Consider the following 23,146-nt stretch of genomic DNA (forward strand, 5'->3'; position numbering starts at 1 on the left):
TGCCACTGCACTCCAGCCTGGGTGACAGTGCAAAACTCCATCTCAAAAAAAAAAAAAAAAAAAGGAATTAGCACTGTAATTGCCCCCCAACTTATACCCAGTGGTCTTTTCAAGTGATCCTGCTATTCTGAGGACACTATATAGCAAAGGCTTTTACTGAAGGAGTGAACTTGGGTTGGTTTGTATAAGCATAGCATTCAAAGGCCCTTAAAGAATATGGAGAGGTTGGAGGTTAAACCAATCATACTCCTCAGTCCATGACATCCTTTGTACATTGGTTGAAAGGTTTCTTGGCTGGGTGCAGTAGCTCATGCCTAAAATTCCACACTTTGGGAGGCCAAGGTGGGAGGATCGCTTGAGCCCAGAAGTTCAAGACCAGTCTGAGCAACAAAGTTGCCCAGTTTTGTAGAGATCCTGTCTCTACAAAAAATAAAAAAATTAGCAGATATGGTTGTCTACAGGTGGGACCTGCCTGTAATCCCAGCTACTCCTGCTGAGGCAGGAGGATTTCTTGAGCCCAGGAGTTTGAGGCTGCAGTGAGCCATGATCACACCACTGCACTCCAGCCTGGGGACCAGAGCAAGACCCTGTCTCAAAAAAAAAAAAAAAAAAAAAGAGGTTTCTATTTCAGACTTTCAGACTGAGAGCAAACAGTGCCTAGCCAGAAGTCCTTCTAAACCTGCTATAATAAATAGATATCCATTAAAAATCATTTTAACTAGCATATTTTAAACTTGTACATAAACAGATGGTGTTAAAGTAGTTTTAAGGACTTTCAACAGTAGATGTTTTAAGTGGACTTAATAGTTCCCCTATGATCATTATTTATTTACATTGTTCATTTGCTTAAGTAATCAAAGGTAAATCTTGGCCCAGATTACTTTGTCAGTATTATAAAGGATTACAAATGAATAGCCCTTATTACATAATTTTCCATATGGGAAATGAAGATGGTTGTGAGTGGAAGGATAGAAGGTTTTTTGTTTGCATGATTTTGGTATGCCATGGTAAATTCATTTGAGTCTAGAGATTTTAATATCTAGTAACCTTTTTAAGATTACTACCTAGTATATTAATGTGCTTTCAGCTGTGAATAACAGAAAAAAAATCCATTTCCAACTACCTTTTGTTAATGTGGTATATTAGTTAACTTTTGCTACTAACAGATTTTTCCAAAAGAAAAAAAAAGATGTTTGTGGCTTAAAGCAACAAACATTTTTTATGTCACAGTTTCTATGAGTGAGGAATCTAGGTGCAGTTGAACTGGGAGCCTCTGGTTCAGGGTCTTTCCTGATGTTACAGTTAAGCTATCAGCCAGCGCTGTGATGTCACCTGAAGGCTAGAATGGAAGATCTCCTTTCAAGCTCATTCAGGTGGTTGTTGGCAGGAATTGTTGGCAGGATCGCACTCCTTATAGACTGTTGAACTCAGGGTCTCAGTTTCTCACTGTTGTCTAGAAACCTCCCCTAATCCCTTGCCCATAGGCCTCTCTAGAGTGCACCTCACAACATAGCATGTGGCTTCCCTCGGAGTGAGCCAGTGAGAGAGGATACCCATGATGGAAGCCACAGTCTTTCTGTATTAATATCTAATCTCAGAAGTGACATCCCATCACTTTTGCTGCATTCTATTAGTTAGAAACTACTCAGTAGGTCCAGCCCATACTCAAGGTGAGAGAGAGGATTATACAAGGGTATGAATACCAGGAGACAGCAGCCATTGGGGGATATCTTAGAAGCTGTCTACCAGAGGGGCAAAAATGTTCAGTAGGCTCCAGTTTTATATATAGCATACCACACTGTCTTGGTGAGAGTCTTGAACTTCATGCTGATTGAGGACACCCCTGAACCAATTCATGGGGTCATGGGAAATGCTGTGACAAAATCATTCTGGCAAAGGATGAGGGAAGGAGCTAACGAAATCATTCTGGTCAAGGATGAAGGAAAGAGAAGGGCTTTTCCAGTTGACCTAGATCAGTCAAAACTTAGCCCTCAAGTTGAATATGAAACTCAGTCTATTCCACCCAAACTGTTGTTGGGTAGAATATACATAATGGGGAAAAAATGGAATGAATATTGACAAGACATATAGTGTCTACAACAGCTAGTAAAATACTTTACATATTTTTTGTCGTTTTGTTTTTTGGGTTTTTTTTGAGATGGAGTCTTGCTCTTTCACCCGGCCTGGAGTGCAATGGTGCAATCTCGGCTCACTGCAATCTCTGCCTCCCGGGTTCAAGCAATTCTCCTGCCTCAGTCCCCCAAGTAGATGGGACTACAGGTGCATGCCACCGTGCCTGGCTAAATTTTTTTTTTTTTGTATTTTTAGTAGAGATGGGGGTTTCACCATGCTGGCCAGGTTGGTCTCAAACTCCTGACCTTGTGATCTGCCTGCCTTGGCCTCCCAATACATGTTTTATTCAAAGTGTCCTTTTTTGCTTCACAGATATATTCCATGAAGATAAAATAGAAGATGAACTTCTATTCACCGTTTCTGGAATTCTAGCCACCATGATGGTCTGGTGGTGACTGATAACTAGCTTTATTCCAAGACAGACCTTTACCTCTTTAAGTTTCAACCTCCCATCTCCCAGTCCCTCAGTCTCCAACTGCAGATGATGACCTCCCCGATGACCTCCCCAGATAGAGGAGAGTCATTACTCCAACAAGGATAACCAAGTCTTTGCATCCCTAGCTACAAGGCATAGTATTTTTATTTGAAAATGAATGTTTAAGTATTAAATTGAAACTTGAATGAATATTCAAGAAAATATAATGATGTCTACTTTTTCTGGATGATTCCAGCCATCATATCAGTTTGCCAAAAAAATTGAGAAAATTACGATTTTGACCTCCCAATCTAAACTCTAAATTCTAAAGATCAGTGAACAATTAGGTCAATAAATGCAATTTAAGATGAAGCCATTTGGAAGTCTAGTCCAAAACAGGAAAATTCCAGAACTTTCTGGACTCAGGGAAATGTTTTAAATGGAATCTGTAGTTTGTTTGCAGGAGAGACAATTTCTAGAATTTAGATTGCTTTTCAAAATATGTATCAAGTAGGCAAGTTAATAGTTGAGGGGGGCTGCAGACAACTTGGGGAGCTTTACTGGAAGGCCAAGGAAATACTCTTGGACACTGGAGGAAATGACAGCTGCTGAAGCCCAATCATGGAAAAGGACCAGAAAGCAGCCCACTGGAATGGGGAGCTTAGTGGGCAAGGAGGTAGGGATATAATTTCTCTTCTTGGCTCCTCCAGTAATTAGCTCTGTGGCCCAGTCACCTAAACCTTCTGGACTTCAGTTCAGGTTGTATGGCAGTAGGCCAGAGAATTGGCAGTAGGCCATAGAATTGGCTTACAATCTTCATGGAGAAGGACTGCAAAAACTAAACTTTATCTCTGTGTGGACAAAGGCTACTGTCATCCTGTTGTTGCTCTGGGGTCACTTTGACAGTTTTTTTTTAAGCTCATTTGATTGTGTAAGGGTCTAACCACAATAAAAAATCATAGTATAATAGAATTAATCAAGTTCAGCAAGGTCGCAGGCTACAATAATCAATATACAGAAGATCAGTTGTGTTTTCTATTCAGAAAACTCCAAAAATGAAATAAAATTGTCTTCACAATAGCACTGAAGAGAATTAAATACTTAGGAATAAATTTAACAAAAGAAGTACAAGACTTGTATAATGAAAACTATAAAACATTCGAGAGGGCTGGGCATGGTGGCTCATGCCTTTAGTTCTAGCACTTTGGAGGCAGCAGCAGGAGGACTGCTTGAGCCCAGGAATTCAAGACCAGACTGGGCAACAAAGTGAGACCCTGTCTCCACAAAAAATAAAAAAATAAAAAAAAAAATTGAAGATGGCTGAACAGGAACAGCTCCAGTCTACAGCTCCCAGCAAGATGGACACAAAAGATGGGTGATTTCTGCATTTCCAACTGAAGTACCTAGTTAATCTCACCGGGACTGGTTGGACAGTGGGTGCAGCCCACAGAGGGTGAGCTGAAGCAAGGTGGGGCATCGCCTCACCTGGGAAGCACCAAGGGGTCGGGGGATTTCCCTCTCCTAGCCGAGGGAAGCTGTAAGTGACTATACCTGGAGGAGGGAGGGGTATACTCCTGCCCAAATACTGCTCTTTTCCCATGGTCTTCGCAACTGGCAGACCAGGAGATCCCTCTCATGCCTGGTTCAGTGGGTCCCATGCCCACAGAGCCTTGCTTGCTACTAGCGCCAGCACTCTGAGATCGATCTGGGATGTGGGAGCTTGGTGGGGTGGGGCGTCCACCATTGCTGAGGCTTGAGTAGGCGATTCTATGCTCACAGTATAAACAAAGTGGCAGGGAAGCTCAAACTGCACGGAGCCCACCACAGCTCAGCAAGGCCTACAGCCTCTCTAGATTCCATCTCTGGGGGCAGGGCATATCTGAACAAAAGGCAGCAGACAGCTTCTCCAGACTTAAACATCCCTGCCTGAAAGCTCTGAAGAAAGCAGTGGTTCTCCCAGCATGGCGTTCGAGCTCCAATAATGAACAGACCTCAAGTGGGTCCCTGACCCCCATATAGCCTGACTGGGAGACATCTCCCAGTAGGGGCCAACAGTCACCTCATAAAGGTGGATGCCCCTCTGGGACAAAGCTTCCACAGGAAGAATCAGGCAGTATTATTTGCTGTTCTGCAGCCTCCACTGGTGATACCCAGGCAAACAGGGTCTGGAGTGGACCTCCAGCAAACTCCAACAGACCTGCAGCTAAGGGGCCTCTCTGTTAGAAGGAAAACTAACAGAAAGGAATAGCATCAACATCAACAAAAAGGACATCCACACCAAAACCCCATCCGTAGGACACCAACATCAAAGACCAAAGGTAGATAAAACAACAAAGATGGGGAGAAACCAGAGCAGAAAGGCTGAAAATTCCAAAAACCAGAACGCCTCTTCTCCTCCAAAGGAACACAACTCCTTGCCAGCAAGGGAACAAAGCTGGACAGGGAATGAGTTTGATGAGTTGACAGAAGTAGGCTTCAGAAGGTCAGTAATAACAAACTTCTCTAAGCTAAAGGAGCATGTTCTAATGCATTGCAAGGAAGCTAAAAACCTTGAAAAAAGATTAGACGAATGGCTAACTAGAATAACAGTGTAGAGAAGAGCTTAAATGACCTGATGGAGCTGAAAACCCCAGTACGAGAACTTCGTGAAATATACACAAGCTTCAGTAGCCAATTCGACCAAGCAGAAGAAAGGATATCAGTGATTGAAGATCAAATTAATGAAATAAAGTGAGAGGACAAGATTAGAGAAAAAAAGAGTGAAAAGAAACGAACAAAGCCTCCAAGAAATATGGGACTATATGAAAAGACCAAATCTATGTTTGATTGGTGTACCCGAAAGTGATGGGGAGAATGGAACCAAGTTAGAAAATACTCTTCAGGATATTATCCAGGAAAGCTTCCCCAACCTAGCAAGGCAGGCCAACATTCAAATTCAGGAAATACAGAGAACACCACAAAGATACTCCTCGAGAAGAGCAACCCCAAGACACACAATTGTCAGATTCACCAAGGTTGAAATGAAGGAAAAAATGTTAAGGGCAGCCAGAGAGAAAGGTCAGGTTACCCACAAAGGGAGGCTTATCAGATTAACAGAGGAGAGGACCTCTCGGCAGAAACCCTACAAGTCAGAATAAAATGGAGGCCAATATTCAACATTCTTAAAGAAAAGAATTTTCAACCCAGAATTTCATATCCAGCCAAACTAAGCTTCATAATTGAGGGAGAAATAAAATCCTTTACAGACAAGCAACTGCTGAGAGATTTTGTCACCACCAGGCCTGCCTTACAAGAGCTCCTGAAGGAAGCACTAAACATGGAAAGGAACAGCCAGTACCAGCCACTGTAAAAAATGCCAAATTGTAAAGACCATCAATGCTAGGAAGAAGCCGCATGAATTAACGGATGAAATAACCAGCTAGCATCATAATGACAGGATCAAATTCACACATAACAATATTAACCTTAAATGTAAATGGGATAAATGCCCCAATTAAAAGACACAGACTGGCAAATTGGATAAAGAGTCAAGACCCATTGTGTGCTATATTCAGGAGACTCATCTTATGTGCAAAGACACACATATGCTCAAAGGATGTAGGAAGATCTACCAAGCAAATGGAAAGCAAAAAAAAAAAAAAAAAAAAAAAAGCTGGGGTTGCAATCCTAGTCTCTGATAAAACAGAGTTTAAACCAACAAAGGTCAAAAGAGAAAAAAAGGCCGTTACATAATGGGAAAGGGATCAATTCAACAAGAAGAGCTAACTATCCTAAATATATATGCACCTAATACAGGAGCACCCGGATTCATAAAGCAAGTTCTTAGACACCTACAAAGAGACTTAAGATTCCCACACAATATTAATGGGGGACTTTAACACTCCACTGTCAATATTAGATCAACGAGACAGAAAATTAACAAAGATATCCAGGACTTGAACTCAGCTCTGGACCAAGTGGACCTAATAGACATCTACAGAACTTTCCACCCCAAATCAATAGAATATACATTCTTCTCAGTGCCACATCACACTTATTCCAAAATTGACCACATAACTGGAAGTAAAGCACTCCTCAGCAAATGTAAAAGAACAAAAATCACAAAAAACTCTCTCAGACCACAGTGCAATCAAATTAGAACTCAGGATTAAGAATCTCACTCAAAACCGCACAACTACATGGAAACTGAACAACCTGCTTCTGAATGACTACTGGGTAAATAACGAAATGAAGGCAGAAATAAAGATGTTTTTTGAAACCAATGAAAACAAAAATACAATGTACCAGAATATCTGGGACATATTTAAAGCAATATGTAGAGGGAAAATTATAGTACTAAATGCCCACAAGTGAAAGCTGGAGAGATCTAAAATCAACACCCTAACATCACAATTAAAAGAACTAGAGAAGCAAGACCAAACACATTCAAAAGCTAGCAGAAGGCAAGAAATAACTAAGATCAGAGAAGAACTAAAGGAGACAGAGACTCAAAAAACCTTTCAAAAAAATCAGTGAATCCAGGAGCTGTTTGTTTGAAAAGATCAGCAAAAATGATAGACCATTAGCAAGGCTAATAAAGAAGAAAAGAGAGAAGAATCACATAGAGGCAATAAAAAATGATAAAGGGAATATCACCACCAATCCCACAGAAATACAAACTACCATCGGAGAGTACTATAAACACCTCTACACAAATAAACTAGAAAATCTACAAGAAATGAATAAATTCCTGGACACATACACCCTCCCAAGACTAAACCAGGAAGAAGTTGAATCTCTGAATAAACCAATAACAGCTTCTGAAATTGAGCCAATAATTATTAGCCTACCAACCAAAAAAAGTCCAGGACTAGACGAATTCACAGCTGAATTCTACCAGAGGTACAAAGACAAGCTGGTATCATTCCTTCTAAAACTATTCCAGTCAATAGAAAAAGAGGGAATCCTCCCTAACTCATTTAATGAAGCCAGCATCATCCCGATGCTGGCAGAGGCACAACAAAAAGAATTTTAGGACAATATCCCTGATGAACATCAATGAGAAAATCCTCAATAAAATACTGGCAAACCAAATCCAACAGCACATCAAAAAGCTTATCCGCCACGATCAAGTTGGCTTCTTCCCTGGGATGCAAGCCTGGTTCAACATATGCAAATCAATAAACGTAGCCCATCACATAAACAGAACCAGCAACAAAAACCACATGATTATCTCAATAGAAACAAAAAAGGCCTTCAAGAAAATTCAACAGCCTTTCATGCTAAAAACCCTCAGTAAACTAGGTATTGATGGAACATATCTCAACATAATAAGGGCTACTTATGACAAACCCACAGCCAATAGCATACTGAATGGGGAAAAATTGGAAGCATTTCCTTTGAAGACTGGCACAAGACAAGGATGCCCTCTCTCACCACTCCTATTCAACATAGTTTTGGAAGTTCTGGCCAGGGCAATCAGGCAAGAGAAAGCAATAAAAGGTATTCAGATAGGAAGAGAGGAAGTCAAATTGTCTCTGTTTGCAGATTACATAATTGTATATTTAGAAAAACCCCTTTGTCTCAGCCCAGAATCTCCTTAAGCTGATAAGCAACTTCATTCAGCAAAGTCTCAGGATACAAAAATCAATGTGCAAAAATCACAAGTATTCCTATACACCAATAATAGATACACAGCCAAATCATGAGTGAACTCCCATTCACAATTGCTACTAAGAGAATAAAATACCTAGGAATACAACTTACAAGGGATGTGAAGGACCTCTTCAAGGAGAGCTACAAACCACTGCTCAAGGAAATAAGAGAGGACACAAACAAATGGAAAACCATTCCATGCTCATGGATAGGAAGAATCAATATCGTGACAATGGCCTTACTGCCCAAAGTAATTTCTAGATTCAATGGTATCCCCATCAAGGTACCACTAACTTTCTTCACAGAATTGGAAAAAACTAAAGTTCATATGGGACTAAAAAAGAGACTGCATAGCCAAGACAATCCTGGGCAAGAAGAACAAAGCCGGAGGCATCACGCTACCTGACTTCAAACTTTCCTACAAGCCTACAGTAACCAAAACAGCATGGCACTGGTACAAAAACAGATATATAGATGAATGGAACAGAATGGAGGCCTCAGAAATAACCACACATCTACCACCATCTGATCTTTGACAAGCCTGACACACACAAGGAATGAGGAAAAGATTCCCTATTTAATAAATGATGTTGGGAAAACTGGCTAGCCATATGCAGAAAACAAACTTGACCCTTTCCTTACACCTTATGCAGAAATCAACTCAAGATGGAACAAAGACTTAAACTTAAGACCTAGGACCATAAAAATCCTAGAAGAAAACCTGGGCAATACTATTCATAACATAGGCATGGGCAAAGACTTCATGTCTAAAACACCAAAAGCAATGGCAACAAAAGCTAAAATTGACAAATGGGTCCTAATTAAACTAAAGAGCTTCTGCAGAGCAAAATAAACTATCATCAGAGAGAACAGGCAACCTACATAATGGGAGAAAGTTTTTGCAATCTATCCATCTGACAAAGGGCTAATCTCCAGAATCTACATAGAATTTAAACAAATTCACAAGAAAAAAGCAAACAACCCCATCCAAAAATGGGCAAAGGATATGAACAGACACTTCTCAAAAGAAGACATTTATGCAGCCAACAGACATGAAAAAATGCTCATCATCACTAGTCATTAGAGAAATGAAAATCAAAACCACAATGAGATACCATCTCACACCAGTTATAATGGGCATCATTAAAAATCAGGAAACAATAGATGCTGGAGAGGTTGTAGAAAAATGGGAATGCTTTTACACTGTTGGTGGGAGTGTAAATTAGTTCAACCATTGTTGAAGTCAGTGTGGCGATTCCTCAAGAATCTAGAACTGGAAATGCCATTTGACCCAGCAATCCCATTACTGGGCGTACACCCAAAGGATTATAAATCATTCTACAATAAAGATTCATGCACACGTATGTTTATTGTGGCACTATTCACAATAGCAAAGACTTAGAACCAACCCAAATGCCCATCAGTGATAGACTGGATTAAGAAAAGGTGGTACATATACACCATGGAATACTACGCAGCCATAAAAAGGATGAGTTCATGTCCTTTGCAGGGACATGGATGAAGCTGGAAACCATCATTCTCAGCAAACTATCACAAGATTAGAAAACCAAACAACACATGTTCTCATTCATAAGTGGGAGCTGAACAATGAGAACACATGGACACAGGGAAGGGAACATCACACACCAGGGCCTGTGTGGGGTGGGGGGCTAGGGGAGGGATAACATTAGGAGAAATACCTAATGTAGGTGACAGGTTGATGGGTGCAGCAAACCACCATGGCACGTGTATACCTATGTAACAAAACTGCATGTTCTGCACATGTAACCCAGAACTTAAAGTATAATAAAAAATAATAATTAATAAATTTTAAAAAATTAACCAGGCATGATGCTGCACACCTGTAGTCCCAGCTACTTGAGAGGCTAAATTAGGAGGATTACCTGAGCTTGGGAAGTTGAGGCTGCAGTGAGCTGTGACTGTGCCAGTGTACTCCAGCCTGGGCAACAGAGCAAGACCCTGTCCCAAAAAAAGAAAACGAAAACTTCAGAGAGATTAAAGAAGGTATCAAGAAATGTAGATACAATCCATGTTCATGAATTGGAAGATCAAATGTTAAGATAGCAGTTCTCTCCAAATTAATCTACAATGCAATCCCTATCAAAATCACAGCAGGCTTTTTTGAAAAATTGACAAGCCAATCTTAAAATTTGTATGAAAACATAAAGGATTCAGAATAGCCAAAATAATTCTGAAAATGAAGAAATAATTCTGATCCAGAACTTACTACAAAGCTACATTAATCAAGACAGTGTGGTACTGATATAAAGTACAGATCAGTGGAACAGAGTCCAGGAATAAACCTTCACATTTATGATCAGTTGAGTTTTGACAAAAATCTCAATGAAATTATGGAGAAAAGATGGTATTTTCAACAGATGGTGCTAGGATATTTGGATATCAAATGCAAAATAAATTAATTTAGATTCTTACCTCCTACCATATGCAAAAATAAACTCAGAATTGATCACAGACCTACATGTGAGAGCTAAAACTATAAAACATGTAGAAGAAAACATGGGAGAAAACCTAGATGACCTTGGTTTAGGAATAATTCTTAAGACACTAAGCACAATTCATAAAAGAAAATATTAATAAATTGGACTTCATTAAAATGTAAAATTTTGTTTCAAAAAATACTATTAAGAAAATTAATTGGCCCAGGGAGGTGGTCCACATCTGAAACCCCTGCACTTTGGGAGGCCAAGGAGGGTGGACCACTTGAACTCAGGAGTTTGAGACCAGCTTGTACAACAGAGCAAAATGCCATCTCCACAAAAAATACAAAAATTAACCAGGCATGGTGGCATGCTCCTGTAGTCCTGGCTACTCAGAAGGCTGAGGTGGGAGGATCTCTTGACCCTGGGAGGCAGAGGTTGCATGCAGTGAGCCAAGATCACACCACTGCACTCCAGCCTGCATGACAGAGTGAGACCCTGTTTAAAAAAAAAAAAAAGATAAGAAAAGAAAAAAATAATTGAAAAATCACAGACTGGGAGAAAATATTTTCAAATCATAAAAAGTATCTGATAGAGGACTTGCATCTAGACTATGTAAAGAATTCTTAAAACTCAAAAATAAGGCAGACAACTTAAAAATGGACAAAATGAGTAGATATTTCAGCAAAGAAGATATACAAATTGCTTAGCATACGAAGAGCTGTGTACTATCACTAGTCATTAGGAAAATACAAGTTAAAACCAAAATGAGATACCATTTTGGACCCACTAAAATGACTATAATAAAAAAGACAGACAAAGATAAGTGTTGGTGATGATGTGGAGAAACTGGAGTCCTAATGCATTGCTGGCGGGAATGTAAAATGGTGCAGCCACTTTGGAAAACAGTTTGGCAGTTTCTTAAAAAGATAAACATAAGTTTACCATATGATCCAGCTATTCCATGAGAAGAGAAGTGGAAATGTGTTCACATTAAGACTTGTAGGCAAATGTTCACAGCATTGTCATTCATATTATTCAAAAAGTAGAAACCAAATGACCATCAACTACTGGATTTTTTTTTTTTTTTTTTTAAGAGATGAGGCCTCACTATGTTGCTTACTGTAAAGTCAAACTTCTGGGCTCAAACAATCCTGCCTCAGCCTCCTCAGTAACTGGGACTGCAGGCAGGCACCAACATACCCAGCTTATTTCTTTTTCTTTTTTTTTTTTTACTGGTGGATTTCTTTAAATGACATATCTATACAATGGAGTAGTGATATATGCTACAATATGGATGCATCTCAAAAACGGTATGCTTAGTGAAAGAACTCTGATGCAATATCCCACATATGGTATGTTTCCATTTACAGTCCAGAAAAGGCATATACTAAATTAGCAGTTGCATGGGTCTGATGTGAAAACATGGGTTGCCTGCAGATGGGCACAAGGGATCTTTTTGGGGTGACAAAATGTTCCAAAACTAAGCTGTAATTTTTGCACAACTTTGTGTGTGTGTGTGTGTGTGTGTGATGGAGTTTCCCTCTTATTGCCCAGGCTGGAGTGCAATGGCACGATCTCGGCTCACCACAACCTCCGCCTCCTGAGTTCAAGCATTTCTCCTGCCTCAACCTCCTGAGTAGCTGGGATTACAGGCATGCGCCACTATGCCTGGCTTTGTATTTTTAGTAGAGACAGGTTTTCTCCAGGTTGGTCAGGCTGGTCTCAAACTCCCGACCTCAGGTGATCCGCCTTCCTTGGCCTCCCAAAGTGCTGAGATTACAGGCATGAGTTTGCACAACTTTATAAACTTTAAAAATAATTGATTTGTGCACTTAAAACAGGTAAAGTTTATGTGTATAAATTATACCTTAATAAAGCTATTAAAAATCAAAGATGATGACAGGGCCTCTCTCTCTCTGACCTAGTGACACCCACCAGGGTAAAGAGAAAGAGAAGCTGGCCAGGCACAGGGACTCACACCTGTAATCCTAACACTTTGGGAGGCCAAGATGGGCTGATTGCTTGAGTCCAGGAGTTTGAGACCAACCTGGGCAACATAGCAAAACCCTGTCTCCACCAAAAATAAAAAGTTAGCCAGGCATGGTGACATATGCCTGTAGTCCCAGCTACTCAGGAGTCAGAGGGGGGAGGATCTCTTGACCCCAGGAGGCAGAGGTTGTAGGGGGCCAACATTACACCACTGCACTCCAGCCTGGGTGACAGAGCAAGACACTGTCTCAAAAATTAAAAATTAAAAAATGAGGGAAATTGCTGTATCTCCACTTCTTCCCTCTCTATGCCCAGAGATACCTCTTCAGTTATCTCCCATGCCCTACAGGTCTAGAGACAGGTGAGGAGCCAGTAGCTCAGTACAGCAACTAAGGATCCAAGTGGACAACTGCCACCAAGTCACCACAGGGCCAGCTGCTTTGGGTGGGTGCTGCATCTGCCTCCCACACACTCCTGCCAAGTTTATGTTACTTTGGGAGGACTGAAGCAGAATTCAGTTCAAAGCACTTTGCTGGATTTTGGTTTCTAAATATTTTCCAATAAAAAAGAACCCAGGCTTCTTGGGAAAATGGCTAGGTTCTAAGGCTAGAGTCAAGAAAACGCAAGATAAACCTGGAGCATCTTGTAGTACCAGAAAGTAAGCAAGTGCTCAAACACAAAAGGATAGAAGCATGTCAGACAGACACAGGAGCCAATCTGAAAGAGCTCCCTGGCCGGGCATGGTGGCTCATGCCTGTAATCCCAGCACTTTGGGAGACTGAGGTGGGAGGATCACTTGAGCCCAGGAGTTTGAGACCAGCCTGGCCAACATAGGGAGACCCCCTTTCTACCAAAAAGTAAACAATTAGCCAGGCATGGTGGCACACGCCTATAGTCCCAGCTACTCAGGAGGATGAGGATCACTTGAGCCCGGGCAGTCACGGCTTCAGTGAGCCATGATTGTGGCACTGCACTCCAGCATAGGCAACGGAGTGAGACTGTCTCAAAATATAAATAAATAAATTGTAAAATAACTGAAGAGTATAAGTGGATTGTAACACAAAGGGTAAGTGCTTGAGGTGATGGAAACCCTATTTACCCTGATGTGATTATTATACATTGCATGCCTGTACCAAAATATTTCATGTAACCCATATATAATATACATCTACTATGTACCCACAAAAATTAAAAAATGTTTACAGGAGTGAACCACCGCACCTGGCCAGTGGAGTCTTTTTAAGGTATTATTTAGCATCTTCTGCTTATAGTCATGTCCAAAAACCAGTTGATCTTCCTACTCATTAGGGGACAAGATCAAATCTGTAAAAAATTAACCTAGCCCAAGGTAAGTGGTACTATTCTGAAATTTGAAAATCTCTAGTAGCCTCACATTATAAGCCCTTCGTAGAAAAAGAAAAGTAAGCATTTCTAGAAGCGCATTTTTGTTGGACTGAGGGTGGGGCAAGGAGCAGGGGTGACTTTCATCTGAAATGTACCTAGAGAGGCCAGAGTCTGAGTTGGGACTGGCTCCTGGGACTTCGCCATCCAGGCCAAGAAGCATGCTCCAGTGTGCATGCACTCTCATCAAAGCCCTAGTCAGGAATCCCAGCCACTCCTCTCCTGGGCAGCACAAGCTGGAGGATAAGGTATGGGGCAGTGACTGTGTGGGGCTGCCTGTGTGATTCCTGATGAAGAAATGCCTTGATGAAATTTATTGTTCCCCAATAAAGCTCATTTTCTGTGAGAATTCATGTGTCCTTTTCCAAATTAAACTAGCAAAATATGAACTTTTGTAAAATGTCATTTTGTAAAAAGCCAGCCAGTTTTCTACTCTAAATTTTCAGGCCTTTGCCTGTCCTTCCCTCAGTAAAAATACTGTGTTTTGGAAAACATTACCAGTAAAGGAGCTGGGAGGTGGAATTGGATCAAAATACCTTTAGATGAAAGCAGCAGCACAGCCATTCCCTTTAAATGAGCTGTCCTCACCTCTGGGGCCTATGAAGAAAAGCCTGCTTCAAGGTGATAGTTTTCATTTTGCTTCCCAGCACCTCTGTAGTCATAACCAAAGTGAAGGACAATATTGCATGACTTCAGAAGAAAGCCATCCAGCCGCCCTGCAACATGTTCAGGAAATTCTGAACTCCCTTGGGGCCTGCAAAACTCCCTATGTCTTATAGACCAAAAGCAAGTTCTCAGTCACCAAGCTCTAGTTTGCATAATTAAAGAAAGTGGAAGCTGGTTATTTTCTGGGTGACCCTTCACCCAACCAAGCTCATAAGGACTTGTGACAGAAATAAGATAGCAATAAAATGAAGTTTTAACAACAGTGAAAACTTCTCATTTAGATGAGCAGGAAAAGCCAATCCCCTGGATGCCCACCTGACCCCTACCTTACTGGGGTCATACAGCCAAGGCAGCGTCCACTTCAGGTACTGTAATGTTTTGGAAGTTGACACACATATAATTTAATGTAATTTCATGTCATCATTTATAAGACTTTTCAGAGAAGCAATTTAGTAATATCTTCTGTAATACCCATCTTCATTTTTTATATGAAAAAGCATAGCCTATGATCTGTCACCTTGCTCACTCCCAAATCTTTACCTCTTATCCTTCTCACATCGTCCCATTAACACATTATCCATCTTTGGGGGAAAAAAATAAAGACACCAAATTTTAGACAGAGTCACTTTCACTATGGCCACAATGGGAGAAAAGACAGTCCACCTTCATTTTTTTTTTTTTTTTTTTTTTTGAGACGGAGTCTCGCTCTGTCGCCCAGGCTGGAGTGCAGTGGCCAGATCTCAGCTCACTGCAAGCTCCATCTCCCGGGTTTACGCCATTCTCCTGCCTCAGCCTCCCGAGTAGCTGGGACCACAGTCGCCCGCCACTTCGCCCGGCTAGTTTTTTGTATGTTTTAGTAGAGACAGGGTTTCACCGGGTTAGCCAGGATGGTCTTGATCTCCTGACCTCGTGATCCGCCCGTCTCGGCCTCCCAAAGTGCTGGGATTACAGGCTTGAGCCACCGCGCCCGGCCTACAGTCCACCTTCAAAGTCAACCAGAATGGCTGTAACCTCTCTTGTCTGGGTTGGGCATCCAGATAAGATTTTCTTCGTACAAAGAGTCTTGCTACTAGGAAAAAGAGTTTGAAAATCACTAGTCTGTCTAAATCTCTCACTTTAAAAAAAGCACAAACTAAGACTCAATAAGGCTTATCTTCCACAAGATCAGCCAGTTTTAGCAGAGCAGTTGCTAAAACCCAGGTCTCAAACTCCCTGTCTATGGCTAATCTAAGCAACAAAAAGCCCAATGAGCTCTGGAGAGAGGGAGCTAAAACAGGACTCAATCAAAACCCACTTGGGATTAGGGAGGCCACCCTGTGTGAGTGAGCTAAACTGAGATTCCCTCCCCTTCACCCCGGCTTCCTTTGAAGAACAAGGGTCACCGCCAGAGGGAGAGCTGAGTTTGCGGAGGGGATCCTGGTTGGCATCAGAGTAGACCTTGGTTTTGTTTTGTGGCGTTTTTTGAGACAGGGTCTCACTGTCACCCAGGCTGGAGCACAGTGGCAGTCATAGCTCACTATAGCCTCAAACTCCTGGCCTCAAGCAATCCTCCCACCTCAACCTCCAGAGTATCTGGGACTATAGGCACACACCACCATACCCAGCTAATTTTTTTTTTAATTTTATATTTTGTAGAGACAGGGTCTCACTCAGTTACCCAGGTCTCAAGCACTATGTTACTCCTTGCCTCAAGCAGTCCTCTCACCTTTGCCTCCCAAAGTGCTGAGCTTACCACTGTGGCCAGCCACAAGTTGGTTTTAAGGTCCAGAATTTTTTTTGTTTGGAGTCTTCACACTTAGATTTAGGTTGAGAGACTGGGAACCCACCAAGCAGCCCTTTAGCTCAGCATTTGGAAAAAGAACTCTGTTGCTTTAGGAGTTTCTCTGGGAAATCCTCTAGGGTAGAGAAGGAAAATTTACCAAATGGGAGAGTGTATTAGTCTGTTCTTACATTGCTATAAGGAAATACCCCAGACTGGGTAATTTATAAAGGAAAGAGTTTTAATTGACTCACAGTTCCACATGGCTGGGAAAGCCTCAGGAAACTTACAATCATAGCAGGAGGCAAAGGGAAAGAAAGGCACCTTCTTCACAGGGCGGCAGGACGGAGAAGTGCAGAGCAAAGTGGGGGCAAAGTCCCTATAAAGCCACCAGATCTCGTGAGAACTCACTATCACGAGAACAGCATGGGAGAACCACCCCCATGATGCAGTCACCTCCCACGAGGTCCCTCCCCCAACATGTGGAGATCACAATTCGGATTACAATTCAAGATGAGATTTGGGTGGGGACACAGAACCAGACCATATCAGAGAGAAAGCTATTACTGAAGACCTTTCTAACTCACTTCTGTAAAGATCAATTCAATAAAACCAGCAGACACGCATACTTTGCTCTCGTTGTGATTAACACCTTGACTTTTTTGTGGAAAGTAACACCCCAAGAAAGCCAGCTACTCATGTTGGCAATAAAGGTAAAAATATCTATGGAATAAGGACCATTTTTAGAAAGACAATACTTTCCCTACTACTTAGGTCTAGTACCTTTTTTGTAGAATTCTTAGGACTTTCTATATACACGATCATGTCATCAGCAAATAAAGATTATTGTACTTGTTCTTTGCCAACCTAAATGTCTTGCCTTACTGCCCTGGTTAGGACCTTCAGAACAATATTGGATATAAGTGGTGAAAGCACACATCCTCCCCTTATTCCTAATTTTAGAGGGAAAGTACTCAGTCTTTCGCCATTAAGTACAATGTCAGCTCTAAGTTTTCCTAGAGACCCTTTCTCAGGTTGAAGATGTTCCCTGGTATTCATAGTTTGCTAAAAGGTTTTTGTCATTTTAAATCATAAATGGGTGTTGAATTTTGCCAAAGGTTTCTAATGCATCTATAGAGATGATCCAAGTTTTTTTTCCTCCTTATTTCTGCTAAGGTTGTATAATTATACTCATTGGTATTTTAAATGTTAAATTAACCTTGCATTCCTGGGATAAGACCCACTGATCATGATGGATTTTCCTCTTTGTAAATTGCTGTATTTGTTTTATGTTTAGTTTGTTCAGGATTTTGCCTATGTTTGAAGGATATTGGTTTGTAATTTTTCCTGTAATGTCTTTGTCTGGTTTTGAAATTAAAGTAATACTGGCCTAATAAAATGAGTTGGAAAGTGTACTGCCCAATTATATTTTCTGAAACTTCTGCATGGATGAAGGATTCTATTATTTCTTCCTTAGATGTTTGATACAATTCACCAGTGACATCATCTTGGCCTGTGAATTCCCCTTTTGAGACAATTTGTAATTATGACTTTAAATACTTTCATTAAAATATGTATATTTAGGAATATTTTTTCTTGAATCATTGTTGAAAACATGTTTCTTCCAATGAATTCTTCCATTTCATCTATGTTTTCAAATGTATTTGCAAAGTCATTCATAATATCCTCTTACTATCCCCTTAATTAATGTAGAATCTTAGTAGTGTTTTCTTTTTTTTTTTAAGAGATGGGGTCTCACTGTGTTGCCCAGGCTGGAGTGCAGTGACTATTCACAGGCACAATCCCACTGCTAACTAGCACAGGAGTTTTTACCTGCTTCATTTCCAGCCTGGGACAGTTCACCCCTCCTTAGGCAACCTGGTGGTCCCACGCTCCCAGGAGGTCACTATACTGATGCCAAACATAGTGCAGACACCTGACTGGCATGCATATTATAGCCAAGAACTCCTGGACTAAGCAGTGCTCCCACCTCAGCCTCCTGGATAGCTGGGACTATAGGTGTGCACCACCGCATCTGGCAGTGTTATATCTTTTCCCAGATACTGGCAATTCGCGTCTTCTTTTCTCTTGATCAGTCTCAAAATAAAAGAGCCAGGTGTGATAGCTCATGCCTGTAATCCTAGCACTTTGGGGGACCAAGATGGGTGGATCACTTGAGGTTGAGTTCAAGACCAGCCTGGCCAACATGGTGAGATCCCATCTCTACTAAAAATACAAAAATTAGCCAGGCATGGTGGTGGGTGCCTGTGATCTCAGCTACTCGGGAGGCTAAGGCAGGATAATTGCTTGAACCTGGGAGGCAGAGGTTGCAGTGAGCCAAGATCATGCCATTGCACTCCAGCCTGGGCAACAGATTCTGTCTAAAAAAAGAAAAAAGAAAAAAATACTTTATTTCGCCTTCATTTTTGAAGGATATTTTCACTTGTTTTCAAATTGTCCTTTTTTTTTTTTTTATCCTTTTAGCACTTCAAAGATACCATTCCATTGTCTTCTGGCTTACATAGCTTTAGACAATGAGTGTGCAGTAATTGTTATCTTGGTTTCTCTGTATATATTGTATCTTTTCTTCCTCTGGCTGCTTTCAAAATTTTTCTCTTTATCAGTTGTTTTTCAGCAAATTGATTATATGCTTTGGTGTGAATTTGTATGTGTGTAGGTTTATCCTGCATAGGGTTCATTGAGTTTCTTGAATTTTTGCATTAGCATTCTCATCAAATTTAGAAAATTTTTCACCAGCATGTCTTAGTATTATTTCTTTTCTTTTTCTTTTTTTGAGACAGGGTTTTATGATGTTGCCCAGGCTAGAGTGCAGTGGCATGAGCTTGGCTTGCTGCAACATCTGCCTCCTGGGTTCAGGTGATCCTCCCACTTCAGCCTCCCAAGGAGCTGGGACTACAGGTGTGTGCCACCATCTCTGAGTTATTTTTTGTAGTTTTTGGAGAGATGGGGTCTTGCTATGTTGCCCAGGCTGGTCTTGAACTCCTGGGATCCAGTGAGTCACCTACCTCAGCCTCCCAAAGTGCTGGGATTACAGGCATGAGCCACCGTGCCCAGCCAGTATTATTTTTTAACATTCAGAAAATGCTTAACGAGGTCGGGCATGGTGGCTCACAACTCTAATCCTAGCACTTTGTGGGGCTGAGGTGGGCAGATCACAAGGTCAGGAGTTCTAGACCAGCCTGGCCAGCACAGTGAAATGCCATCTCTGCTAAAAATACAAAAGTTGGCTAGGCATGGTGGTGGGCACCTGTAATCCCAGCTACTTGGGAGGCTGAGGCAGGAGAATTGCTTGAACCTGGGAGGCAGAGATTGCAGTGAGCTGAGATCACACCACTGCACTCCAGTCTGGGTGACAGAGTGAGACTTCATCTCAAAAAAAAAAAATTTTTTTTTAATGAGACCCCAGTGCAGATTTCTGGAGCACTTCTGCATAACACCGCCTTATCTGAATTTCTTCCCAACTTTCAGCTGCCTCACCCTCCCTGAACTATTCCAATATCTCTGTCTGTCTCTCTGCCTCTCTCTCTCTCTCAGTCTCTCTCTTCAACTCAGTGAGAGGATTGTACTCTGCTTAGGATCTCTCTCCTTGCTCCATGGTCTGAAATGTGCCTCCAGGTAAAAACCTAGGTGATAATAGAGCTCACTTCATTTGTTTCTCCTTTCTCAAGAATCACAATCCTGTGCTACCTCTAATTCAATATCAGAAAACAGCTGTTTCATACATCTTGCCCAGTTTCTTCTTGTTTACATTGACAGGATAAATATTGTCCCTAATACTTCATCATGGATTAAAGACAAAAGTCGTTTATGCTTTTTAAAAAATTATTTACTTTGGCAGGCTGAGGTGGGTGGATCATTTGAGGTCAGGAATTCAAGACCAGCCTGGCCAACATGGCAAAACCTCAACTCTACTAAAAATACAAAAATTAGCTGGGCCTGGTGGCATGTGTCTGTGGTCCCAGCTATTCAGGAGGCTGAGGCACAAGAATTGCTTGACCCAGGAGGTAGAGGTTATAATGAGTCAAAATAACCCCACTGAACTCCAGCCTGGGTGACAAAACGAGATTCCATCTCAAAAAAAAAAAAATTACCAACAAATTTTGGGAGGCAGTATGGAGCAAACATATGTGTTAAATCTACCACATTTAAATGGAAATCTACTTCTTTTTTTTTTTTTTTTGAGACAGGGTCTTACTGTGTCACCAAATTGGAGTGCAATGATGCAATCACAGCTCACTGCAGCCTCAACTTCCCAGGGTTCAAGCCATCCTCCCAGTTCAGCCTACTGAGTAGCTGGTACTACAGGTGTGCACCATCAGGCCTGGCTAATTTTTTGTATTTCTTGTAGAGATAGGGTCTCACTTTTTTGCCCAGGCTGGTCTTGAACTCCTGGGCTCAAGGGATCCCCCAACTTCAGCCTCCCAAAAGGCTGAGATTACAGACATGAGCCACTGCACCCAGCCTACTTCAATTTTTAAAATTATAAACATAAGACATAATAGTTTCAAATTAGTAATTATTCCAAAACAGAGGAACAAGATCATTTTCACCAGGCGTGGTGGCACACACCTGTAATCCCAGCACTTTGGGAGGCCAAGGCAGGTGGATCACCTTAGGTCAGAAGTTCTCAACCATGTTGAAACTTACATCTCTACTTACATGTTGAAACCCCATCTCTACTAAATACCAAAAATTAGCCAGGCATGGTGGTGCATGCTTGTAATCCGAGCTACTTGGGAGGCTGAGACGAGAATCGCTTGTACCTGGGAGGCAGAGGTTGCAGTAAGCCGAGGTCACACCATTGTACTCCAGCCTGGGTAACAAGAGCAAAACTCCGTCTCATAAAAAAAAAATTGTTTTCAACTTTTTGCCAAGGTGTCTGTGGTCATCTTGATAAGGATTGGCTTGAGCCATAAGTCAGTTCCATATCTAGTTGTTTTCTTCACTTACTTTCAACAGGATCTTTTGATAAAAGAACTATGCCAGGTTTGTTCTGCCTTCTCTCCAAGCCCTATGCTTGTCATTAGTTTAACTTAAGCTGATATTCAAGCATCCTTACAGTAGTATGACTTGTATATGTTTTTGCTCTAAATACAACTTTAAGTAATACCTCTGTAATTTTAGTCTCTGCTCTACCTTTATTAACAAAATTAATCCATATCCTCACATACTCTGGAAAATGTCCATTGATTTACCAGAGAAGTAACCATGTTTTTTTAAACTTTGATGACCTTTGCCACTATCGGACAAAACATCACAAGAAACAATATCCTTACAGACCATTCACAACCCAGTAAAGTCCAATTTTCAGATATTCAGCACTGTATTTCCTATTTGAACTCCTCTTTTTAGCTACTGCGCCAAATCAACACTCCTGCTGATTATATTGTCCTAGCTCATAAAGATTCATGGTGTATATTCATAGTATAACCCTATTAAGTATTTACATTACAACATTATTCTCTATTGCACTATTGACAACATTATTCTTCATCATTAATTTTACTCTTTGATGAACTACTTTTGAATCATGAGAAATAATGCAACATAATAGTAATAACAAAAATGTAGACTTTGTCTGGGTGCAGTGGCTCACGCTTGTAATCCCAGCACTTTCGGAGGCTGAGGCAGGAGGATCACTTGAGTCCAGGAGTTTGAGACCAGCCTAGGCAACATAGCAAGAGCCCATCTCCACACACAAAAAAAAATTTTTAATTAGCCAGCCAGCTGGGTGCAGTAGCTCATGCCTGTAATCCCAGCACTTAGGGAGGCCAAGGCGGGTGGATCACCTGCGGTCAGGAGTTTGAAACCAGTCTGACCAACATGGCGAAATCCTGTCTCTACTAAAAATACAAAAAATTAGCCAGGTGTAGTGGCAGGTGCCTGTAATCCCAGCTACTGGGGAGGCTGGGGCAGGAGAATTGCTTGAACCCAGGAGGCGGATGTTGTAGTGAGCTGAGATTGCGCCATTGCACTCCAGCCTGGGCCACAAGAGCAAGACTCTGTCTCAAAAAAAAAAAAATTAGCCAGGCATGGTGGCTCATGCCTGTGGTCCCAGCTATTCAGGACACTGAGGTAGGAGGATTACTTGAGCCTGGGAGGTTGAGGCTACAGTGAGCCATGATCATATCACTGCATACTCACCTGGGTGACAGATAAAGACCCTGTCTCAAAAAAATAGATTTTTATGACTAATATTTTAACACTCATAATGTGAAACATATTCAAAATAAACTATAATTGATAACTGAAATTAGCTATGATGAACTAGCCAATACAGTCCTTGCAGTAAATGTCATGAAACAATTATTAATAAAATAATAAAAGTTCTATGATAGTTGTAATCTTTTTCTCTTTATCTTCTTTTAATGAGACAGAATCTTGCTCTGTCACCCAGGCTGGAGTACAGTGGCATAATCTCAGCTCACTGTAACCTCCACCTCCTGGGTTCAAGCAATTCTCCTGCCTCAGCCTCCCGAGTACCTGGGACTACAGGCATGCACCACCATCCCTGGCTAATTTTTCTATTTTAGTAGAGACAAGGTTTTACCATGTTGGCCAGGCTGGTCTTGTACTCCTGATCTCAAGTGATCTGCCTGCCTAGGCCTCCTAAAGTGCTGGGATTACAGGTGTGAGCCACCGCGCCCAGCCAGAAAATCTTAATCT

The 23,146-nt window shown here is 41.3% G+C and overlaps 1 protein-coding gene across 1 annotated transcript in view; it reads left to right on the plus strand.

Moving 5' to 3' along the window:
• RPAP2 (RNA polymerase II associated protein 2) overlaps positions 1-3,628 on the plus strand; it is an 88,689-nt gene extending 85,061 nt beyond the window's left edge. Inside the window, exon 13 of the mRNA XM_011939975.1 lies at positions 2,446-3,628. Within this exon, the coding sequence (XP_011795365.1) occupies position 2,446 (1 nt within the window). The 3' untranslated portion in view covers positions 2,447-3,628. The remainder of the gene's footprint in view (positions 1-2,445) is intronic.
• The last annotated feature ends 19,518 nt before the right edge of the window (positions 3,629-23,146 follow it).

Source organism: Colobus angolensis, unplaced genomic scaffold, assembly GCF_000951035.1.
Source record: "Colobus angolensis palliatus isolate OR3802 unplaced genomic scaffold, Cang.pa_1.0 Scaffold186, whole genome shotgun sequence".
NCBI lineage: Eukaryota > Metazoa > Chordata > Mammalia > Primates > Cercopithecidae > Colobus > Colobus angolensis.